Source organism: Lathyrus oleraceus, chromosome 3 (genome assembly GCF_024323335.1).
Source record: "Lathyrus oleraceus cultivar Zhongwan6 chromosome 3, CAAS_Psat_ZW6_1.0, whole genome shotgun sequence".
NCBI lineage: Eukaryota > Viridiplantae > Streptophyta > Magnoliopsida > Fabales > Fabaceae > Lathyrus > Lathyrus oleraceus.
The window spans coordinates 504,699,152-504,719,786 of NC_066581.1; the positions used below are offsets into that span (position 1 = coordinate 504,699,152).

A 20,635-nucleotide genomic window follows, 5' to 3' on the forward strand; every position below is an offset into this window, starting at 1 on the left:
CCATTGACTGATGCTGTTTTCACAGGATCAAATAAATCAATGTGAAGAAGTTCTAGAGGCTTAGAGGTAGAAACAATATTTTTCTTTTTGAAAGATGTTTTTGAAAATTTTCCTTTCTGACATGCTTCACACAGAGCATCTGAAGAAAACTTCAGCTTAGGTAGGCCTCTGACTAACTCGAGTTTATTTAGCTGAGATAATTTTCTCATGCTAATGTGGCCTAGGCGTCTATGCCATACCCATTGCTTTTCGTGAACAGACATCAGACATTTCACATTTTGTTCTTTTAAATTAGAAAGATTTATTTTATAGATATTATTTTTCCTCTTGCCAGTGAATAGGACAGAACCATTATTTTGATTTATGGCTTTACATGTTTTTTGATTAAAGATTACATCATATCCGTTATCACTTAATTGACTTATTGATAACAGATTATGCATTAATCCTTCTACATATAACACATCAGATATAGAGGGAAGAGTACCATTACCAATAGTTCCGGAGCCTCTGATCCTTCCTTTCTGATTTCCTCCGAAGCCTACGAATCCAGCATCTTTAAGTGTAACACCTCAAAATTTGCCCTCCTCTCTTGGGACTAGCATAACATATTTGCATATCATTTTAGGTCATTAGGCATTTCATATTGCATATCATGTGGTTACATTGTGCAAGTCATCCTCCCAAGTCTGGTTCAGAAGATGAGGAAGTCAAAGTGCAAGCTAGGGTTTATTGACTGATCATGGGCCATCTAAGGATTGGGCTGTGAATTAGGGTTTTATGATTCTCCAAGGATATTGGTCTTCATCTTGATTGAAGTGATACATCATCATCACCATGGTTTGATATCATCAGAAGATGCAAGAAATTGAAGCTGATTCCTTGAGATTAGGGTTTTGACCACTGGTCAACCCTAATCAGTTGCATTGGGCCAATCAGGGCTGGATCAGGAGATGGGGTTCATGATGGTTTTGAGGATCGTTCTAGGATTATATTGTGATTATTGAAGTTAGGGTTTCATGCTTGAGCCATTTCAGTTGAAGGTTGAAGCTTAAATTGATCTATGCATTGCCAGATTCATCTGTCAGTTGAAAAGTCAACTGTGGTCAACTGTACATGATCTGATGGATGTGGAGGTGGAAATGAGTTGGATACACTTCATTCATGTTGGAACAAGTGTTAAATAACATCTCAAAGCTTAAGAATGAAGAAAATCAAGTCAGAACAAAAACTGCCAAAAATAGAAAGTGACTTGTAATGGAAGTTTCCAAAAATGGAAAGTTTTTGACCTCAAAGCCACGTGTCCAAAGAAGCCTCAAATGAAAATTTGTTCAACATGAAAGTTGTAGATCTTGTTCTCACCTTTCCAAAAAGTCCAAGTACTTGAAATTCCCATGTATGGTTGGAAAGTTGTGGCTCAGTGAAATTCAAAAATGACCCATAATCAGGAGGCCATAACTTCCACATGGTTTGTCCAAATTGCAAGTTCTTTATACGCACAAACTCCATTTGACATGTACTTTCATGGTGCATAATTGGATTTTTCCAAAAGTGGTCAATGCAAAAAGTCAATTTTCAACTGGACAGTTAAATTGGACCAAGGGCAAAATTGTCCAACTTTCAAAATAATTGGAATTTTTGAGTGGGGATTTTTGCTACACCTCATAAATGGCATTTAAAATTTGTTGGAATCATCACTTCATGCATAGGCCTTGTAATTTGAGAATTGGTTTGAAAAATGAAATGGCTAAATTTGGACATAAACCATACACATGTGAAAATGCAAATTACACATCCAATGAGAGTGGGACAAGTTGCAACAGCTCACACATGTCATTTAGAGAGTGTGTGAGCTGTCATTGAGGTGGCATGAGCTGTCCTATGGAAATTCCATTTTTGCCCTCACTTGAAATTTCACATTTTCACTAACAATTCCAATTTGGCTAATTACATGATTAAGGGATGATTAAGCTCACATATATAAACCTAAACACTCTCTAATCATAACAGAAAATTGCATTCCCCAAGATTGGATCAAAAACCTCTCAAATTCATCAAAATCTCAAGAACACTCCAAAAACCAAAATCCATCAATCTTCCTCAAATCTCAACCAATCTTCGAGATTTCTTTTGCATTCAACTCCTATAATCATCCTCTAGATCTGTTTTGATAGTTTGGAAAGAAAGGAATACGAAATCGTGGCTGTGCAAGAAGCATCATCAATGGTGAAATGGTGAATTCATGCGCTAGAAGCTCTTGTAATGGAATCTAACTTTTCTATTCGCCTTCCTCATCATTCTTCTTCAACTGTTTGAAGAGAAATCGTGCAAAGATCAACTGTAGTCACACTGCCATTTCCAGGTTGGTAAAATTCGAATCTCACGAAATGCCTAATGTTCATATGCGTTTGAAAGAGCATGCTACGTAGGTTGTAGCGATACCTTTGGTTTTGCAAATAGATAAGTATATAGGAAGAAATCTAGATTTGAACTTTCGTGTCCAAACCCTAACTCACACGATTTGGAAGATAGAGGAACTTTTAGGAGAAATTAAGGTGATATTTGGATTGTGCTTGGTGAGACGGTTCCAACGAGTATTTGTTTGCTCGTTTTGGTGACGATTTGATGTTCGTCGTATCCATGCGTTTCTGGAAATTATCGAGGAAGACGATGAGCTTCTGCATTTTTTCTTCTGTTTGATCCAAAATCCCATTTGAAAATTCGAATATCATGTTTCCCGCTCCCGCCTGATTTAATTACCAAACTGCCATTGTGCAATTTTATTTATTTTAATTAATTGTTAAAGATTCATAACATGTTAGAAAATCCATAAAAAATTGTAGAAAATTCATAAAAATGTGAGAATTTTTTCTTTGACCTTGTTGTTGACTCTAGAATTTGTTTGACCTATTGGTCAAAGTTGTGCATGGTAGAATTATCATTGGACCTAGGCTTCTCTCACATGTATGATGTTTTGATACCTTTTACCAATTTGTTCATGAAATACTCATAGTGTTAAATAAATTCTTGAAAATTTTTGTGATGATTGTGGACTCATTGATGCTCATTTACATGTAAATTTCATGCATTTTTGATACCTGGTCATTGAGCAGCAAATTCTGGAACTTAGGTGTGACAATTTGTGTCACACCTCATTATGTCAACTTGCTGGATTTTTTTGAGTGACCTATACTTGTTGGATTAATGTGAAATTTTGCATGATGGTTGATTAACATGTTTAGATGTTGTATGAATTTTTTTGGAATTTTACATTGCATTTTCAAATTGATTGTGATTTTTCATTTCTGTTGACCAATTGTGCAAGCTTGTGTGACATAGGTTGGTAGATTGAATGAGAAATGCTCATATGGTATTGGATTGTCATGAAATTTGATATGTTTGTAATAGACACATAATGTGACATCCCTGTTTTGGTCTCATCCATTTCTTTTTTGTTTTCATTGAGTTATGAATTTTTGAAGTGGAAGCATGTATTGATGTTGTGATTTGGAGCCTATAATTGTGTCTGTTTTTGTTGATTTTCATTGACATGGTTCCATTTGCCCAATTAAGCTCAAATTTGACATGGTAGACCTTGATTAGCCCCTGTTTAGGTGTAATTTATTTGAGAATTTTTGGAAGTGTTTTGGTGTGGATTTGAATGCAATAGTTCTGTTTGTATGCTTGGTGCCTCATTTGAACTAGTTTGCCTTATTTTGTGCATAGCATGAGCATAATGAATGATATAAACATGAGACCAATGATGTTTGCTCTTGTTTGACTTTAATTTGAGATAGGTTTGTGAATGCCTTGCTGTTTAAGGATTTTTTCTTGTTTTGGACCCTAGGCTTAGCCTAGTGGTCTAGTTGCTAATATTTGCTTGATTTTTCAGGATCAAAAGCATAATGCACATGGAGAATGAATCAAGTTAAATTTAATTGATGTTGTTGATGTTTGTACACTAACATAACATTGTTTTGTAGGTGGTGAAGCTTAGGCTTGAGCTTTGAGCTTGCTTTATTGTGCATTGCTTTGTATAGTTTGATTGATTGAACACTTGCTGTTTGGTTTTGTCTGTCTGAGTACTAACTGTGTTGGATTGTTTCCAGGTACTTTAGTTGCTCAGTTCCTTGTGAACTTTTGCTTTGCGTTGCTTAAGCAACTTGCATTGAGGTAAGTCCTCTCGACTTCATGTAGTCTGGAGACCCGGCTGTTACCGGGCCGGGCAAATAAATGTCTGAAGTCCTCCTTAAGAGGCGATGATTGTGTTTGTTTAATTTTAAGCCCAAGCAGGTGAAAGTCCTTTAAATAAGGCAATTGGTGGAAGGTAGGGGTATGCAGTCTACCCCCCACTATTCAGTTGAGTCTTTTCCTTGCTCCCATTACATGGTTGTAGCATTGAGATCAAAAGCCCAAGATCCTGTGCAGTGCACATTGTGTCTGAGTCATCGAGTATAGAAGGGTTCCCCTATTCTGGACCCATGCTCATTTGTCAGAAGCTCTCCCTGGTTAGGGATAGGAGCTGTGAGGTCTGATCCTCACTTCACCTTTTCATCTGCTTCACCTTAGCCTCGTAATGGCAAGGTTAAGAGCAAAACCAGCCTGTACAGACGACTTGCTTAGGCAGTCAAACCTGATTGATTGAGCCCCCTTGTTTGGCTATAGTGTGTGATATGTGGATATCTGATTGACATGCTTGTTTGAGATGCCTGTTCTCATTTGATGTATGCTTGAATTATGCTGTATGCTTGTGTGCTAGCTTCTTTCCTGGTTAGGATAGGCTTGTTTATGCAAGTAGGATAGAAAACTGAACTTAGGGTAAGCGATGCATGACAACATTAGGCTCGAGTCTCAGCTCCCTAGTCGTGTGTCTTTCCCCGGTTTCTGGTTAGCAATTCAGTCCCTTTGAGGGGAACTACATCGCCCTGATCCTCGTTCCAGACGAGGTATGTAGGCAGGTGGTCGTGCGAGACCACTCCGGGCAACCTTTTTCTTTTTTGCGTGCGTTTGTTTGTTATCTGATTGTGTTTGGGTTCGGATGCCGACGTAAGCCCAGGATTGGCTGTCGGGCTCCATGTTTGCCCTTTTGAGTGTGTTTTGGTTCGGATGCCGACATAATTCCATCCAGTGGTTGTCGGGCTCCATGTTTGCCACCCTTGCTTGTTTGTATGTTTTGTGTTGTTTGGCGTGCGTAAGCCGAACTACAGTGGCTCTGATTCTTGTTCCGGACAAGATATGTAGGCCTAAGGTGCGATACCTTATCGAGCTCCCTTCTCTTAACCCCACCTGCGTTCCCCGTGTGTGTGTGTGATGTTTAGCAACCTTTTCTTTATTCTAGGACGTGGATCCCGTCGAGTACGACGGACGTGAGGGGTGCTAATACCTTCCCCTTGCGTAACCGACTCCCTTACCCTTTCTCTTTGGTCGCGAGACCATGTCTTTCCAGGTTTCTCTGAGCGTTTCCTTTCCCTATCTTGGGATAAATAACGTTTAGTGGCGGCTCTGTGTGTGTTTTGTTTTTGAGCCTCGCCGGTTGATTTTTCGCAGGATGCGACAGCTTAAGTTCCAGGCTTTGGAACATAGACTTTCTTCCCGTCATGTGTCGCGAGCATCCAGAGTTCAGGTACCATGACTGGTGTTTTAACTCTGCTGCATAAGATATCTGCAACATAAACAATCTTATCCTTTGGTACCCAGAGTCTTTTGCATCCTTTGTGATTAGTTTTCCCAGAGTTTCTTAACACTTTGGGTTTTCTAGCATTATTAAATTGTTGCTCTTGTGTATGTGTATAGTGATATGAAAATGGAGATTTAGGTTGGTCATTAGTAGAAGTTTTATCTTCACTAGGATCATACCCAATTCCTCTTCTATTGTTTTGACTGACTCCATAAATCATGGATGCCATTATACTCCTCCCTATCCCATTTTTCCGAAACTTTTGAAAAGATTTTTCATATTTATAAATTATTGTGTTTGAAGTTTGTGGAGCTTGAGATAACGCTTCTTCAAGTTTTGAGCAATTTTTCTTTGTTGCATCTCTTTCTAATGTCAAAGTTCTGTTTTCATCTTTTAGTTCTAAAATTGTTATCTCAAATTTGCCACATTCTTCTAATGTTTCTTCAAGAACGCCTTTTATAGCTTTAAATTTTTGTTTGAGTTTCTGATATGAGCTGAGAGTTTCAGACAGACATGATTCTAGGTCGGATCGGGAGAGTTCAGAAAATACCTCTTCTGATTCAGATTCTTCATCTGAAGTGTTCTTGGATGTGGTAGCCATGAGTGCCACATTAGCCTGTTCATCAGAGTCTGATTCTAATGAGTCAGATTCGCTGTCATCCCAGGTAGCCATCAGTCCCTTTTTGGTTATGAGGGAATTTTTCTTGAAGTTCTCTTTTCTGGAACTGTCTTTCTTTAACTTGGGACATTCGTTCCTGTAGTGACCTGTTTCTTTACATTCATAACAAGTAACATCTTTGTTAGTTTTACCTTTTGAGGTTGATTCTGATCGGTCCCCTCTGGGTCTTGGTCTCCTAAAGTTATTATTCCTCTTTCTCCAGAGTTGTTTTACTCTTCTGGTTAGGAGGGATAATTCTTCCTCATCGTCAGAATCTTCCTGTTCAGAGTCATCAACATCTTCTGTTTCGGCCTGGAAGGCTTTGTTTCTGTCATACTTGCGCCTTTCAGATCTCGACTTTAATGCTACAGACTTGATCTTCTTCTGAGGCTCATCTTCCTCCAGTTCTATCTCATGACTTCTGAGTGAACTGACAAGCTCTTCAAGGCTGATGTTGTTCAGATCCTTTGATAGCTTTAAGGCTGTGACCATGGGTCTCCACTTCTTTGGCAAGCTTCTGACTATCTTTTTGACATGGTCTGCAGTTGTGTATCCTTTGTCTAGCACTTTGAGACCTGCAATAAGAGTTTGGAATCTAGAAAACATTACCTCTACAACTTCATCATCCTCCATTTTGAAGGCTTCATATTTCTGGATTAGAGCCAGAGCCTTTGTTTCTTTGACCTGAGAGTTTCCTTCATGAGTCATCCTTAGGGAGTCGAGTATATCTTTAGCTGTTTCCCTGTTGGTGATTTTTTCATACTCATTATAGGATATGGCATTGAGAAGTATCGTTTTGGCTTTGTGATGATTTTTAAATTCACGCTTCTGATCATCTGTCATTTTACTTCTGGGAACGGCAACTCCAGCATCTGTTACATGAGGTTTGTATCCAACTGTGACAATGTCCCAGAGATCAGCATCATAGCCCAGAAAGAAACTTTCGATTCTCTCCATCAAAGACTGGAGGCTTAGCGTTGTAGCTGTCTCTTTCATTGGTATTGGCCATAGTTTTTCTCGTTCTGGATCTCTCTACATTGTTAAGTGTTTGATTAGAAAATCAATAACAAAGCCGAAGCTCTGATACCAACTGAAGGTGAGAAAAACAAGAAAGGGGGTTTGAATTGTTTTAAAAAATAAAAGCTTTTTCAAAAGTAAGAACACACAGAATTTTATACTGGTTCGCTTATAACACAAAGCTACTCCAGTCCACCCGGCCAAGGTGATTTCGCCTTCAAAAAGGACTTAATCCACTAATCTTGAAAGATTAATACAACCAAACGTCTAAGAGAGTGATCTCTTAGTCCTCCCAAGTATACAGACTACGCAAAGTCACTTGAGGAACAAAAGCAATTTAGCAAAAATAGATTTGTAATCGAGAGTGCTTCTAAGAGTAAGCAAATATTACAGCAGAATAAGCAAGCAAGTGTTTTCACGTATGAGCAGCAGCTCGTGAAAAACTAAGAGAGAATGTAAAGAATTTTTTGTGCGTTGTTGTATCTCTCACTGAAGTATGCTGTCCTTTATATAGTGGTGAAGAGGACCGTTGGAGTGATGACAGAATATTGGCCTTTGATGAGCATTCAATGTCATTACTTCTGTGTTTCTTGCCATAACCAATTTGTCTCCCTGAATAACTTCTTTCTAAATATACTTTCTTTCCATTTGAAGAAGTTCTTTCCGTTACTCTTTCTGGATTTGGAGAATCTTCATCAGAGTCTTTGTTATCTTGGAGTTTCTGTGTCAACCGGAGATTGCGTTGAGGTTACGTCAGAGCTTCTAAGAGTACTGGTCTTTTATATCATCAGAACTGAGTCCAGTGGAAGTTTAGAGCTTTTGGTCTTTCTGCGTCTTGTTTTGCTCAGAATCAAAACTTCTAGAGCGCACTTCTTCTTCAGATGCTTCTGATCTTCTAGTACTTTGTATCTGATCAGAGTTTGTATATGATAAGACGATCAGATTCCTTTGTTTCTGTTTAGAGTCTTGCACACTTAGAGAATTTTCATTAGGATGCCTTTTTTGGTTTCATCCTTTGTTATCATCAAAATCCTGGAATTACATTGTAGAACTAATTTTGTTCTTACACTTAGATGGTTGTTTCTTAAAAGATTGAGATAGTTGTGTACTTGACCTCTTTGACGATCTTTGAGAATAAGAGTATGCTTGGTCAACATATTCATAATATGAAGGATCCCGATAAGCATTATATCCCACTAATTTCTTCCATTTCTTCTTCACTCAACATTTTTATTTTATTTTTTTGAGGTGATGGGCACATTGAACTCATAGTGGGGTAACCAATTTCACACACTCTACTTTTCAATGCTCTTTTCCTTACAACATTCAATGATCTAAACCTTTTCCACAATGCTTCTACTGCACTAGTCATGTCCAACCCTGATCCATCATTAATGTCAACCTCATGCTAACCTTCCATGCTTTATTTTCTCAAATGAATATGAATAATACCAATAGATATCGAATCACCACCCATTATGTATCTTCCTAACTCACAAGTACAAGGCGACCCATACAATGTTCTATGAGTACACCTTAAAATTCGGGTGTCGGTTCCTATATAATCAACCTTCAGGAACTCTTCAACTATGCATCTCAAAGCACCTCTTAATAATGATCCACATAGATTCTCATAAAATGGACTAGTGTGAACATGATCAACTTCTTTAAAGCTCCTATGAAAAGAAGCTCTAATGTTGCTCAATTGTAACTTCAAGTTGTTGTTTATAGCCTATCAACATTTGCACGTCACCTATACATTTCTCTAACATCAGTTGTAATTTTCAATCAACATACTCAAATCTAAAATGAAAGAAAACATAAAATAAGCCGACTAGAACCTTAAAATGATAAAAAAAAATTAAATTAATACAAACTAAAACTACTAAAAATAGATATTGATTAGTTATGGTGTTGCCCAAATGTAGCACTCAATTGATCCATGCTCCAACAAATCTATGTATATGGGGAGTCAATCATATGTCTTTCACATAATCAATGAATTCAACACAATCAACCTAGGATTGCTCAAGTTGCTGTTGATGATACTTCATCTCATTATTGACCTATACAAGTTACATCCATAATGTGTATATCTCTCTTATTGCATATCACTAACACCATATTTCTTGCATCTTGCTTGAACATTTTTTGTTGATGTGAAATCGACAAAGAAAATTAATTATCCTTGGAAACACAACTTTAATTGTTTTCATCAAAGCAAGATCTCTATCAGTCAAAATTACTTGTGAGCATAACACTTTATTCCTAAATAATTGTTTCAACTTATCCAATAACTAAAAAAAATGCTCTGTCTGCTCAGATTCTATATAGGCAAGTGCAACAACAAATGTCAACTCAATTGACGTCATACCAACAATTTCAAACAAATATTATCAATATTATTTTGTATTGTATATGTTATCCACAATCAATATAATAAGGAAAATATTAAACAACTTTACTGAATCTGAGTGGACCGAAAAATATCTCACAACATCAGAGTCATTCTTCGAATCTCACTCTTGCATGGAAAACAATATGTGTCTGGGTGAAACATGACACTTTGTCAAATCAACATGGTGATGCTCATCTGAACTTAGACGACCAACAAATAAATGACCTTCAAAAAATCGATAAATCGTGATTTTGAATTCCATATTGTACATCAATCTTCAATCCTTAATAATCTTTAGACGGTGTTGATCTGATTTTGAATGGACAACCACATTTTTTAGTAACACTTTATGTTGCATTATCTGCTTCCTTATATTTTTCACCTTTATCACAACCAAGATTATTTTTTTGTTTCTCCCTCTCTTTCTCATTTTAATATCTGAATGAGTAATGATAGCTGATACTTTATGTCTGATTCCAACCTCATTAATCTATCTCATCACTTCTTCTCATATATCAAATTTTAGTAGAATTACGAATGGATCAATAGTATCCACACACATATATATCTATCAAGAGATCTCCATATTTGTAAATTATAAAAAAAAAAGTTGTACAAAAATTCATATTAGATAACTTATAAATAAGTTATTTGATGAATAAACATGAAAATAACGAAAAATTTATCAATAAATTATCCAATAAAGATTATAATACCAAATAATTATGATATAAGTTATCCGATAAAAAAATCATCATACTTGAAATATTTGATAACAAGTTATACAGTGAAGGGAAACTATGTATGGAAATTCTTTAGTTTTCTGATAACATGATGTAGGAATGCATAATTCTCCAATTTTAAAAAGGATAATGCTAACTTGTGTCCCGAAACCACAAGTTAAGAGATAAATATAGAAAAATTTTATTGAAGATTGTGTGTTAAATTTAATACATATTTATAATTAATGATTTTATTGTTTTTTAATACAAATTTTTTATTTATAGATTTTTTAACACTTGTCCCAAAGATACAAGTTAGCATTACATTTTTAAAAAATTTAATCGTGATAAATAAAAGTTAAATAATAAAATATTTGATATATAAAAAAGTGAAAAAAAATTAAAATATTTTAAAAATTGTAGAGGTGAGAAGATAACATTAGGAATATGGGAAGTATGAGGTAAAATTTCCTTTCATTTGGTTCCATGGCCATATTGTCAGATGATTGGGCCCATTAAAGCATATTAGGATTTTGAAGCCCATTCTAACTTTTAAAGGATATAAATATTTATTTTGTTTTCATGTGTATTAATCTTAATAGAAAGAAATATTTTAAATATAACGACGTGTTTAACTTAATTCAAGATAAGTTAGGAGATTTATTTAACAAAGCTAAAAAAAACTTTTCAGTGTCATAATTCAAATAAATTAAATGACAAAAGTAACCTAAACTTAGGAGTTATGATTATGACTATTTATAATACATTTCATTAAAAAAATCAAATTAAATCGAACTATAATAAAAAATAAACTAAATCGAAATATTTTAATTTATTCAAAATCGAATCAAAATTATTAATTTAATATATTAGTTCAGAATTCCGAATCGTACAAACTGTTAGAGGATTATTTTTTTAAAACCAAATCATTTGTTAAACAACTGAACCATTATATCCATTTAACTTCAATTCGATTATGTCTTTGAAGGTGAGGGATTCGCCCCATCTAAAATAGTCATGTTCCACTGAATTTACACACATTCACTCACTACCTTGTTCAAGTATTGTCAAAGTTAAATTATAGTTAAATATGATTTTATTAAATATTTATTAAGTTAAATCGTAAATACATAAAATCTCCATTTGTTTTGTCATGGTTAAACAATATCAAATTTACACAGAATTTTCAAAGTATTTTTTTATGAACCCTAATTTTGGATTATCAATGAAATGAGTTTATTTTGTCTAATTTTCATGTCACACGTTTGCTTGATAAAATAATATGAGCAAACTATTACCAACCATGATGAGGTGTGTGTCTTTTTACTTAGTATAAGTATTATTATTTTTTTCTTTTTCCAACAACCCTAAATATTATAACTCCAAATTCACAAACCCAAACTAATTTCTAACTTATATAAACATTAATTCTTCCTTTGTTTGAAAGCAAAGTTGAGTTTTCACTTTTCATGGTATACAATATTTTAGGCAGGTTCAGGTTTGATGTGATTGAACAACTAATCACCAAATCTAAAACTAACACCTTCTTAACTAATACATCTAGACAAAAAAGATAATAATCAAACAAAATATTAATGTGGCTGGAAGATTCCTTAATTACTCATTAAGCAACAATCCAAATTTTAATTATTTATGTTATTTTTATTAATAAAAACAAAATATGAATTTCCACGATATGCAACTTCACAATTTCTACATTTTCTTATCTTTTTATATATTTAAAATATAGGTTAAATTATAGCTTTGATCATCTAATTTCACCTGATTCACAAAATTAATCCTCATATTTTATATTTAAATAGTTTTGATCCTCTCACATTTTTTATTAAATATTTATGAGATATTTATTTTTTAAAATTTATATTTTTATCTATAAAGTTCCATAATAAATTTAGATATGATAATTTATCAGATTTCACAAGAAATTATTAGATTTCACAAGAAATCCGTTATTTATAAAATAAAAGAATGAGAAGTGGACCAAAATTTTGAGAAATCATTAATTTTAAATACAAAAGTATAGGTAATGAATCAAAATTATTTAAATTTAAAATAAAAAAATTAATTTCATAAATTAAATAAAATAGAATGAACAAAACTATAATTAAACCTAATATATAAGTTAAACCTAATATATAAGTGTCACTCTCTTGTAGTATAAATGAAGAACTTCATAAAAACTAAAATTTACACTTGTTTTTGAAAGAAATCTGATTTCCATAATAAAAGAAATTGGAGATAAATCTGAAAAACTAATTTATGATATTTTTGAATATTACAATTTAATCTTTCTTTCTCTCTCTCTCTCTCTCTATATATATATATATATATATATATATATATATATATATATATATATATATATATATATATATATATATATATATGTGTGTGTTAGAATTAGCAGCTTATTATTATGTACAGCAGTCCCACATTAGCTTCCAATACTCTTTACTCTTGTATATATAAACAGTTTGTATCTTATCTTTAATCAATCAATGAAACAATAATCTTTCTTCTTTCTTCTTCTTCTTGAATGCAACTGTTTTCATCTTCTTCTCTAACTGTATAACAAACTTCTGGTGCATAACAACAAGCTCTTTCTCTCATTCATGGTGAGTTCTGGTGCATAACAACAAGCTCTCTCTCTCTCTCATTCATGATGAGTTTATGCACTGTTAATATGGTATCAGAGCTATCTCAGCTCTGGTAGCCATTGTTCTCCTTCTTCCTTTTCTTCTTGTTTCTTTAACTCTGCAACAATGACTGCTCAGAGTTTTACGAATTTCGCTACCAACTCTGCTAACCCTTACTACCTGCATCCGAACGAGAATCCGGCTCTTGTTCTTGTTTCTTCACCGCTCGATGACAAAAAATACCACACCTGGTCGCGCTCAATGCAAATTGCGTTGATCTCCAAAAATAAGGACAAATTCATCGACGACACTCTTCCAAAACCCTCTGTCTCAGACGTTCTCTATGAGCCGTGGATCCGTTGCAACACAATGGTTATTGCGTGGATACAATGTTCAATCTCTGCACCAATTGCGCACTCAGTTCTATGGATTGACACAGCTGCAAGCGTTTGGAAGAATCTGTAAATTTGATTTTCTCACAGTGACATTTTCCGCATATCTGACATTCAAGAAGACCTCTACATGTTCCGCCAAGGTACCTTAGACGTATCCAACTATTTTACTCATTTGAAAGTTCTATGGGATGAATTGGAAACTTATCGTCCAATTCCATCTTGTTCCTGTGCAATTCCCTGTTCTTGTGGCGCTTCAGAATCGATTCGTCGATATAGGGATCAAGACTATGTTATTCGATTTCTTAAGGGTTTGAATGAGAAGTTTACTCATTCCAAGAGCCAAATCATGATGATGAATCCATTACCTGACATTGATAAAACCTTTTCTTTGGTAATTCAGCAAGAAAGAGAAATGAATCATGCTAACCCTGTAGTTATTCCAAGTATTGGCAATAATGAAGAGAGCATAGCCTTGAGTGTATCTCATGATGTTCAGCCAAACAAATTCAATTCCTACAGAGGAAAATATCAGGGTACAACTGGTTCAAGAGGCCAAAATCGTGTCTGTACTCATTGTGGAAGAAATAACCACACCATTGATACTTGTTTCATCAAGCATGGGTATCCACCAGGATTCAAACACAAATCCAAAGGTAATGGCTTCAGTTCTCAGCAATCTGCAACAACTAATACTGCATCAGAGATAACTGCATCAGGTTCAAGTTCCAATAACTCCTCTTATGGCTTGACTCAAGAGCAATACAACAACATTTTGGCACTGCTTCAACATTCACAACCTGTTTCCACAGCCAATTCAGTGTCTACATCTCCTCTTGTGCTAAATTCCTTGTCATCCAATGCCAATGGTAAGCCTCATTTCTTGTGGATCCTTGATACAGGAGCTACATACCATATATCCTTTAATCTTTCAGCCTTTAATAGTTATCACAACATTGTTCCTATATCTGTCACTCTACCCAATGGTTCTCAATTATCTGCTTCAATTTCTGGTTCTGTCAAACTTACACCATCTCTAACATTGCACAATGTTCTTTATATCCATTCTTTCAATGTCAATATTATCTCAGTAGCAAAATTATCTCAAAACAACAATTGTTCTGTTCAATTCAATTCTAACTCTTGCTCTATTATGCAGAATCCTTCCATGGAAATGATTGGTATAGCTGATCTGCAAAATGGTTTATATGTCCTTCATTCCAATCTATCTCCTCCTTCCTGTAATTCTGTATCTACTGATGGTGATATATGGCATATGAGGCTAGGCCATCCATCTCATAAAGGTTTACAAACCATAGCTAATATTTTCCCTTTTGTTTCTTGTAATGACAATGTTTCCCCTTGTGATTCTTGTCACTTTGCCAAACAAAGAAAACTCCCATTTCCTGATAGTATTACTTGCACAAATGAGGCTTTTAACATTCTTCATGCTGATTTATGGGGCCCCTTTTCTACTGTCTCTATGTTAGGCCACAAGTACTTTCTCACTCTAGTTGATGACCACTCTAGGTTCACATGGGTGATTTTCCTTAAAACCAAAGCTGAAACTAGAGATAGCTTTATAAACTTTGTAGCATGTGTTGAGAAACAATTTAATAAACATGTAAAATGCTTGAGATCTGATAATGGTGCAAAATTTCTTGCCTTAAACAGTTTCTTATCTGCTAAGGGCATTCTACATCAAAAATCCTGTGTTGAAACCCCTCAACAAAATGGAATTGTTGAGAGGAAACATCAACACATTCTTAATGTAGCTAGGGCCCTGCATTTCCAATCCAATGTGCCTTTAACCATGTGGAATTTTTGTGTGCAGCAAGCTATCCACATCATTAACAGACTACCTACCCCTTTACTCAAACTAAAATGCCCATATGAAATTCTATATCAGGAGCATCCCTCCCTCATGCACCTTAAAGTGTTTGGCTGTTTATCCTATGCTACATCTCTTATGGCCCATAGAACCAAATTTGACCCTAGAGCATGCAAGGCTGTTTTCATAGGTTATAAAGAGGGCACTAAAGGCTACATCATGTATGACTTGACTCATCACAGTATTTTTGTCTCAAGACATGTGATATTTTATGAAAACACCTTTCCTTTCAAATATCGATCTCATTCCCAAGACAGACAAAGCTCTGCTCCCAATGACAGTACCAATCCTGCTTTTACTTTATGTGATGATACATCCCCTAGTGTACCATCAGACAATATCCTGCCTGAAATACAACCACCATGCAATCACTCTCCTGCACTGCAACCATCAGACAATCATCCTCATGAACTACAACCAACAGATAATACCCTACCTGCTCTGCAACCATCAAATAATATCTTGCCCAATTCAGGATCTCCTCCTAATCTCCTCATTAATGATAATCCCAATCCAAGCCCTCCTGTCCAAAGCTCTCCACCATCTCCCTTATCCATCAGTCCTATTCATCCTCATGTCAATCTTAATGATGATCAGCCTCATATAAGACACTCTACTAGAACCTCTAACCCTCCCTCATATCTTGCTGATTATCACTATTTTTCTACTTCTGCCAATACTCCCTCTTCTAAAGTTAATTATCCTCTGTCTTCAGTTTTGTCCTACAACAATTGCAGTCCAGATTTCCATCATTTTTGTTGCTCGATTTCCCCTAATCATGAACCATCTAGTTTTCTGCAGGCTAACAAATTTGAATGTTGGAAGCATGCTATGAATGTTGAATTGCAGGCTCTTGATGATAACCATACTTGGACATTAATGGATCTTCCACCTGGTAAGGTACCAATTGGATGCAGATGGGTATATAAAGTGAAATACAAGGCAGATGGATTCATAGAAAGATATAAAGCAAGGCTTGTAGCAAAAGGTTATACACAGATGGAGGGAGTAGACTACTTTGATACCTTTTCTCCTATGGCTAAGATAACCACAGTTTGAGTTCTTTTGGCTATAGCTTCTATCAAAGGTTGGCACCTAGAGCAATTAGATGTTAATAATGCTTTTCTGCATGGAGATTTACATGAAGAAGTGTATATGACATTACCTCCTGGACTTGTCACTTCCAATCCCTCACAGGTCTGCAAACTTCATAAATCCCTATATGGTTTGAAGCAGGCTACTAGGCAATTGTATGCTAAACTTTCTTCTTTTTTAATTTCTCTTGGCTATTCACAATCTCAAGCTGATTGCTCTCTGTATGTTAAATCCACCTCCACAAGTTTCACAGCTTTACCAGTGTATGTGGATGACATAGTTCTAGCTGGTAATTCCCCTGATGAAATTAACTCTGTTAAGCATCTTTTGAACCAATAGTTTAGCATCAAAGGCCTAGGTAAGCTGAGGTATTTTTTGGGTTTTGAGATTGCTAGGTCAACCAAGGGCATTTTCATGAACAAAAGGAAGTACACTTTACATCTGCTTGAAGACACGGGATATTTGGCAGCCAAACCATCATCCATACCTTTTGATCCCAATTTAAAATTGTCTGCTTCAGTTGGCCAACCTCTTGCTGATCCATCATCCTACAGGAGACTCATTGGTCGCCTAATCTACCTTACTAACAGCAGGCCTGATATCTCTTATGCTGTACAACATTTGAGCCAATATGTTGCAAAGCCTCTTACTCCTCATTACCAAGCTGCCACAAGAATATTAAGATACCTCAAGTTTGCACCTGCCAAGGATATTTTCTTCTCTGCTGTTAGCTCCCTCAAACTCTATGGATTTGCAGATTCAGATTGGGCCAGATATCCAGAAACCCAAAAATCCATCACAGGCTTTTGTGTTATCTTTGGTTCCTCTCTCATTTGCTGGAAATCTAAGAAACAAAACACCGTTTCCCGTTCTTCCACTGAAGCAGAATATAGAGCATTGGCCTCTTTATCTTGTGAACTACAATGGCTGCAATTCCTCTTTCGTGATTTCCTCATTGAATTTCCTCAAGCTGCTGCTGTTTACTGTGACAACAAATCCGCCGTGTATCTTGCCCACAATCCTACCTTTCTTGAAAGGAGTAAACACATTGAGTTGGATTGCCATGTCATTAGAGAAAAGATTGTATCCAAACTCATTCACTTGATGCCTATCTCTACTAAAGAGCAACTGACAGATGTGTTCACTAAACCTTTACATTCTCCCCTTTTCACTTCTCTTCTATCCAAGCTAGGCCTTTGTAGTATCCAAAGTCCATCTTGAGGGGGGATATTAGAATTAACAGCTTATTATTATGTACAGCAGTCCCACATTAGCTTCCAATACTCTTTACTCTTGTATATATAAACAGTTTGTATCTTATCATTAATCAATCAATGAAACAGTAATCTTTCTTCTTTCTTCTTCTTCTTGAATGCAACTGTTTTCATCTTCTTCTCTAATTGCATAACAAACTTCTGGTGCATAACAGCAAGCTCTTTCTCTCATTCATGGTGAGTTATGGTGCATAACAACAAACTCTCTCTCTCATTCATGACGAGTTTATGCACTGTTAATAATAATAATAATATATATATATATATATATATATATTATATATATATATATATATATATAATATATATATATATATATATATATATATATATATATATATATATATATATATATATATATATATATATATATATATATATATATATATATATATAATATTATAATTTAATAACTAAATTTAATAATTTAATAACTTTTTTATATTTTAAAGATATTAATTGTGAATATTACATATTTTCTAGTAATACAAAACAAAATCCAAATTTCAGCAATGTGCAACTTGACAATTTTTATATATTTTTATTTTAAAAAAAAATCATATATTTTTTAAATGTTGTTAATTTATAAATATAACAATTTATTTATATTAATTTATAAATATAAATAAACAATAATTCATATTCACTTAATTTTGTATTACTAGAATATATATATATATATATATATATATATATATATATATATATATATATATATATATATATATATATATATATATATATATATATATATATATATATATATATATATATATATATATATATATATATTGTTTCTGTTTCACCTCATTCATCTGAAAATCTTTGTTGAATATAAAGTCATTTTCATGTTATGTATGACAGAATTTACCATTCTGATAACATAAAGGATTGAATGAGACTTAACAACAAATAAAACGTGATGACTGAAGAATTGAGTGTGACAATAGAAGCACAAGTAATGTATATTTTTTTGTTTTCTTATATTTATTCCTCCTCAATATTCAAGTTGTTTCAACAATTTTCTAATTGGAATTTAATGTTTCTTGGAGCTTTATGCAGTTATATAGAAGACAAGTCATGTTGTTACATATAATGTGACAAAAATGCTATCATATCTTTATGATTAGTAACTGTTACTCCCCTCGAATTTATTGCGTATATCTTCAAGAAAAAAATGGGACCAAACGTACGTTAAAAGAAGAAAAAAATTGTACATATAAATTTGAATTGATTTAATTATGTTTTTTTATAAGCATTTAATTGTGTATATATTGGTTAAGGTTTGATTTTTGTTAAAACGTGGAGTTGATTTTTTAGCATTAATCCTTTGTGGATTTTGTATTCTTTAGTGAAATTTGCATTTGACATGACTCAAAATAATTTATGTCATTGCATTTGAAGAGACAATTTTGATTAAATTGTTGTAATTTATGAAATATAAATGTTCTGTGTTGTTGTGTATGTTCTAAAATGATAAGAAAAGTGAAAGTGAATAAATGTTAATAAATATTTGGGAATTAGTCTCACATAGAAAATGACACCCTTATTAAAAGTATTTATAAAAAGTTATATTTATTAACTCAATAAAAGGATAAAAGAGAATAAAGTATCACATGGACAAGTGTAGTGGTCTCAAGCATTATGCTACTTGTCTCCTCCATACACCTATTCGTCGGTGTCGCCACATCGGCTCTGGGTCTGAGGGCGTGGGCGTAGATGTGGCTTGTAGGCGACACTTGAGCACTTGTTTTTGATCGTTGCTTGAGTTTGAAATTTGATTTCGAAAATAGGGAACACTTCATGAAGTGTTGCTAAATGAAGAAATGCAACTCTTGGAAAACGTTGTTGTTGGAGAAACAACACATCTTTTGGTAAAAGTGAATGGTAAAAATCATTCCGAATTCAGAAATCACATCACAAAACACATATCCTCTTCAAATAAATTCCAGAACATATTTCCTACATTTGAGTTTTCATCCGCTTTATACAAACTCGAGTATAAGCTGAATTATCCTAGGTATTCCTGCATAGAAACTCTAAGACATTTGAGAGTACTTGAAATACTATAAGGAAAGTGATTCGTTCAAGATTCCATCCTGAATCCATTCAATATAGAAGCTTTATCTAACAGTCTTATAGTATCTCAAATCATGGTCACCGACGCTTCTGTTTCAAGCATCAAAGTGATGAACCATGACCTTGTTCTGTTGGATCGTTTCGATGGAATAAACTTCACTCGTTGGCAAGACAAGATGACATTTCTATCGAATGCCTTGAAGATTCACTATGTCTTAGATCCTGATTTGACCCCAATTTCAGAACCAACAGAAGATGACACCGACGAAGTCAAGAAGGAATGAAAGAAACGAAAGGAAAATGAATTGCTATGTCGTGGACATATTCTAAATGCATTATCTGACTCTCTCTATGATCTATACACTGATACCTAATCTATAATAGAGATCTGGAAATCACTCCAATTTAAATTCAAGGCTGAAGAAGAATGTACGAAAAAGTTTTTAATTTCAAAATGTTAGATTGCAAGCCTATTCTTGCACAAGTACACGAGTTACAGGTTCTCGTGAATAAAATAAAAGCTGTAAAAATAGATATTCCAGAAGCTTTTCAAGTTGGTGCAATCATTGCAAAATTGCCACATTCGTGGAAAGGATACAGGAAGATATTGCTGCATAGTTCTGAGGATTTCTTGTTGGAGAAACTTCAGAAATACCTTCGAATCGAGGAGGAGACGAAGGATAGAGAAAAGTAGGAATCCGCTGGATACTCTAAAGTCAATAATGTGATTGCAAAAGGAAAGAGGAAACATGATGGCATGAAAAACCATATTGGG

General features: G+C 34.4%; 1 protein-coding gene across 1 annotated transcript; it reads left to right on the forward strand.

Annotated features, from left to right (window-relative positions):
• Positions 1 to 13,011: 13,011 nt before the first annotated feature.
• LOC127128420 (uncharacterized) lies at positions 13,012 to 15,160 on the forward strand. Its single transcript, XM_051057718.1, has 2 exons — positions 13,012 to 14,390; positions 14,681 to 15,160. The coding sequence occupies exons 1-2, from the start codon at positions 13,652 to 13,654 to the stop codon at positions 14,710 to 14,712; spliced, it is 771 nt and encodes a 256-aa protein (XP_050913675.1). The 5' UTR covers positions 13,012 to 13,651; the 3' UTR covers positions 14,713 to 15,160.
• Positions 15,161 to 20,635: the final 5,475 nt, after the last annotated feature.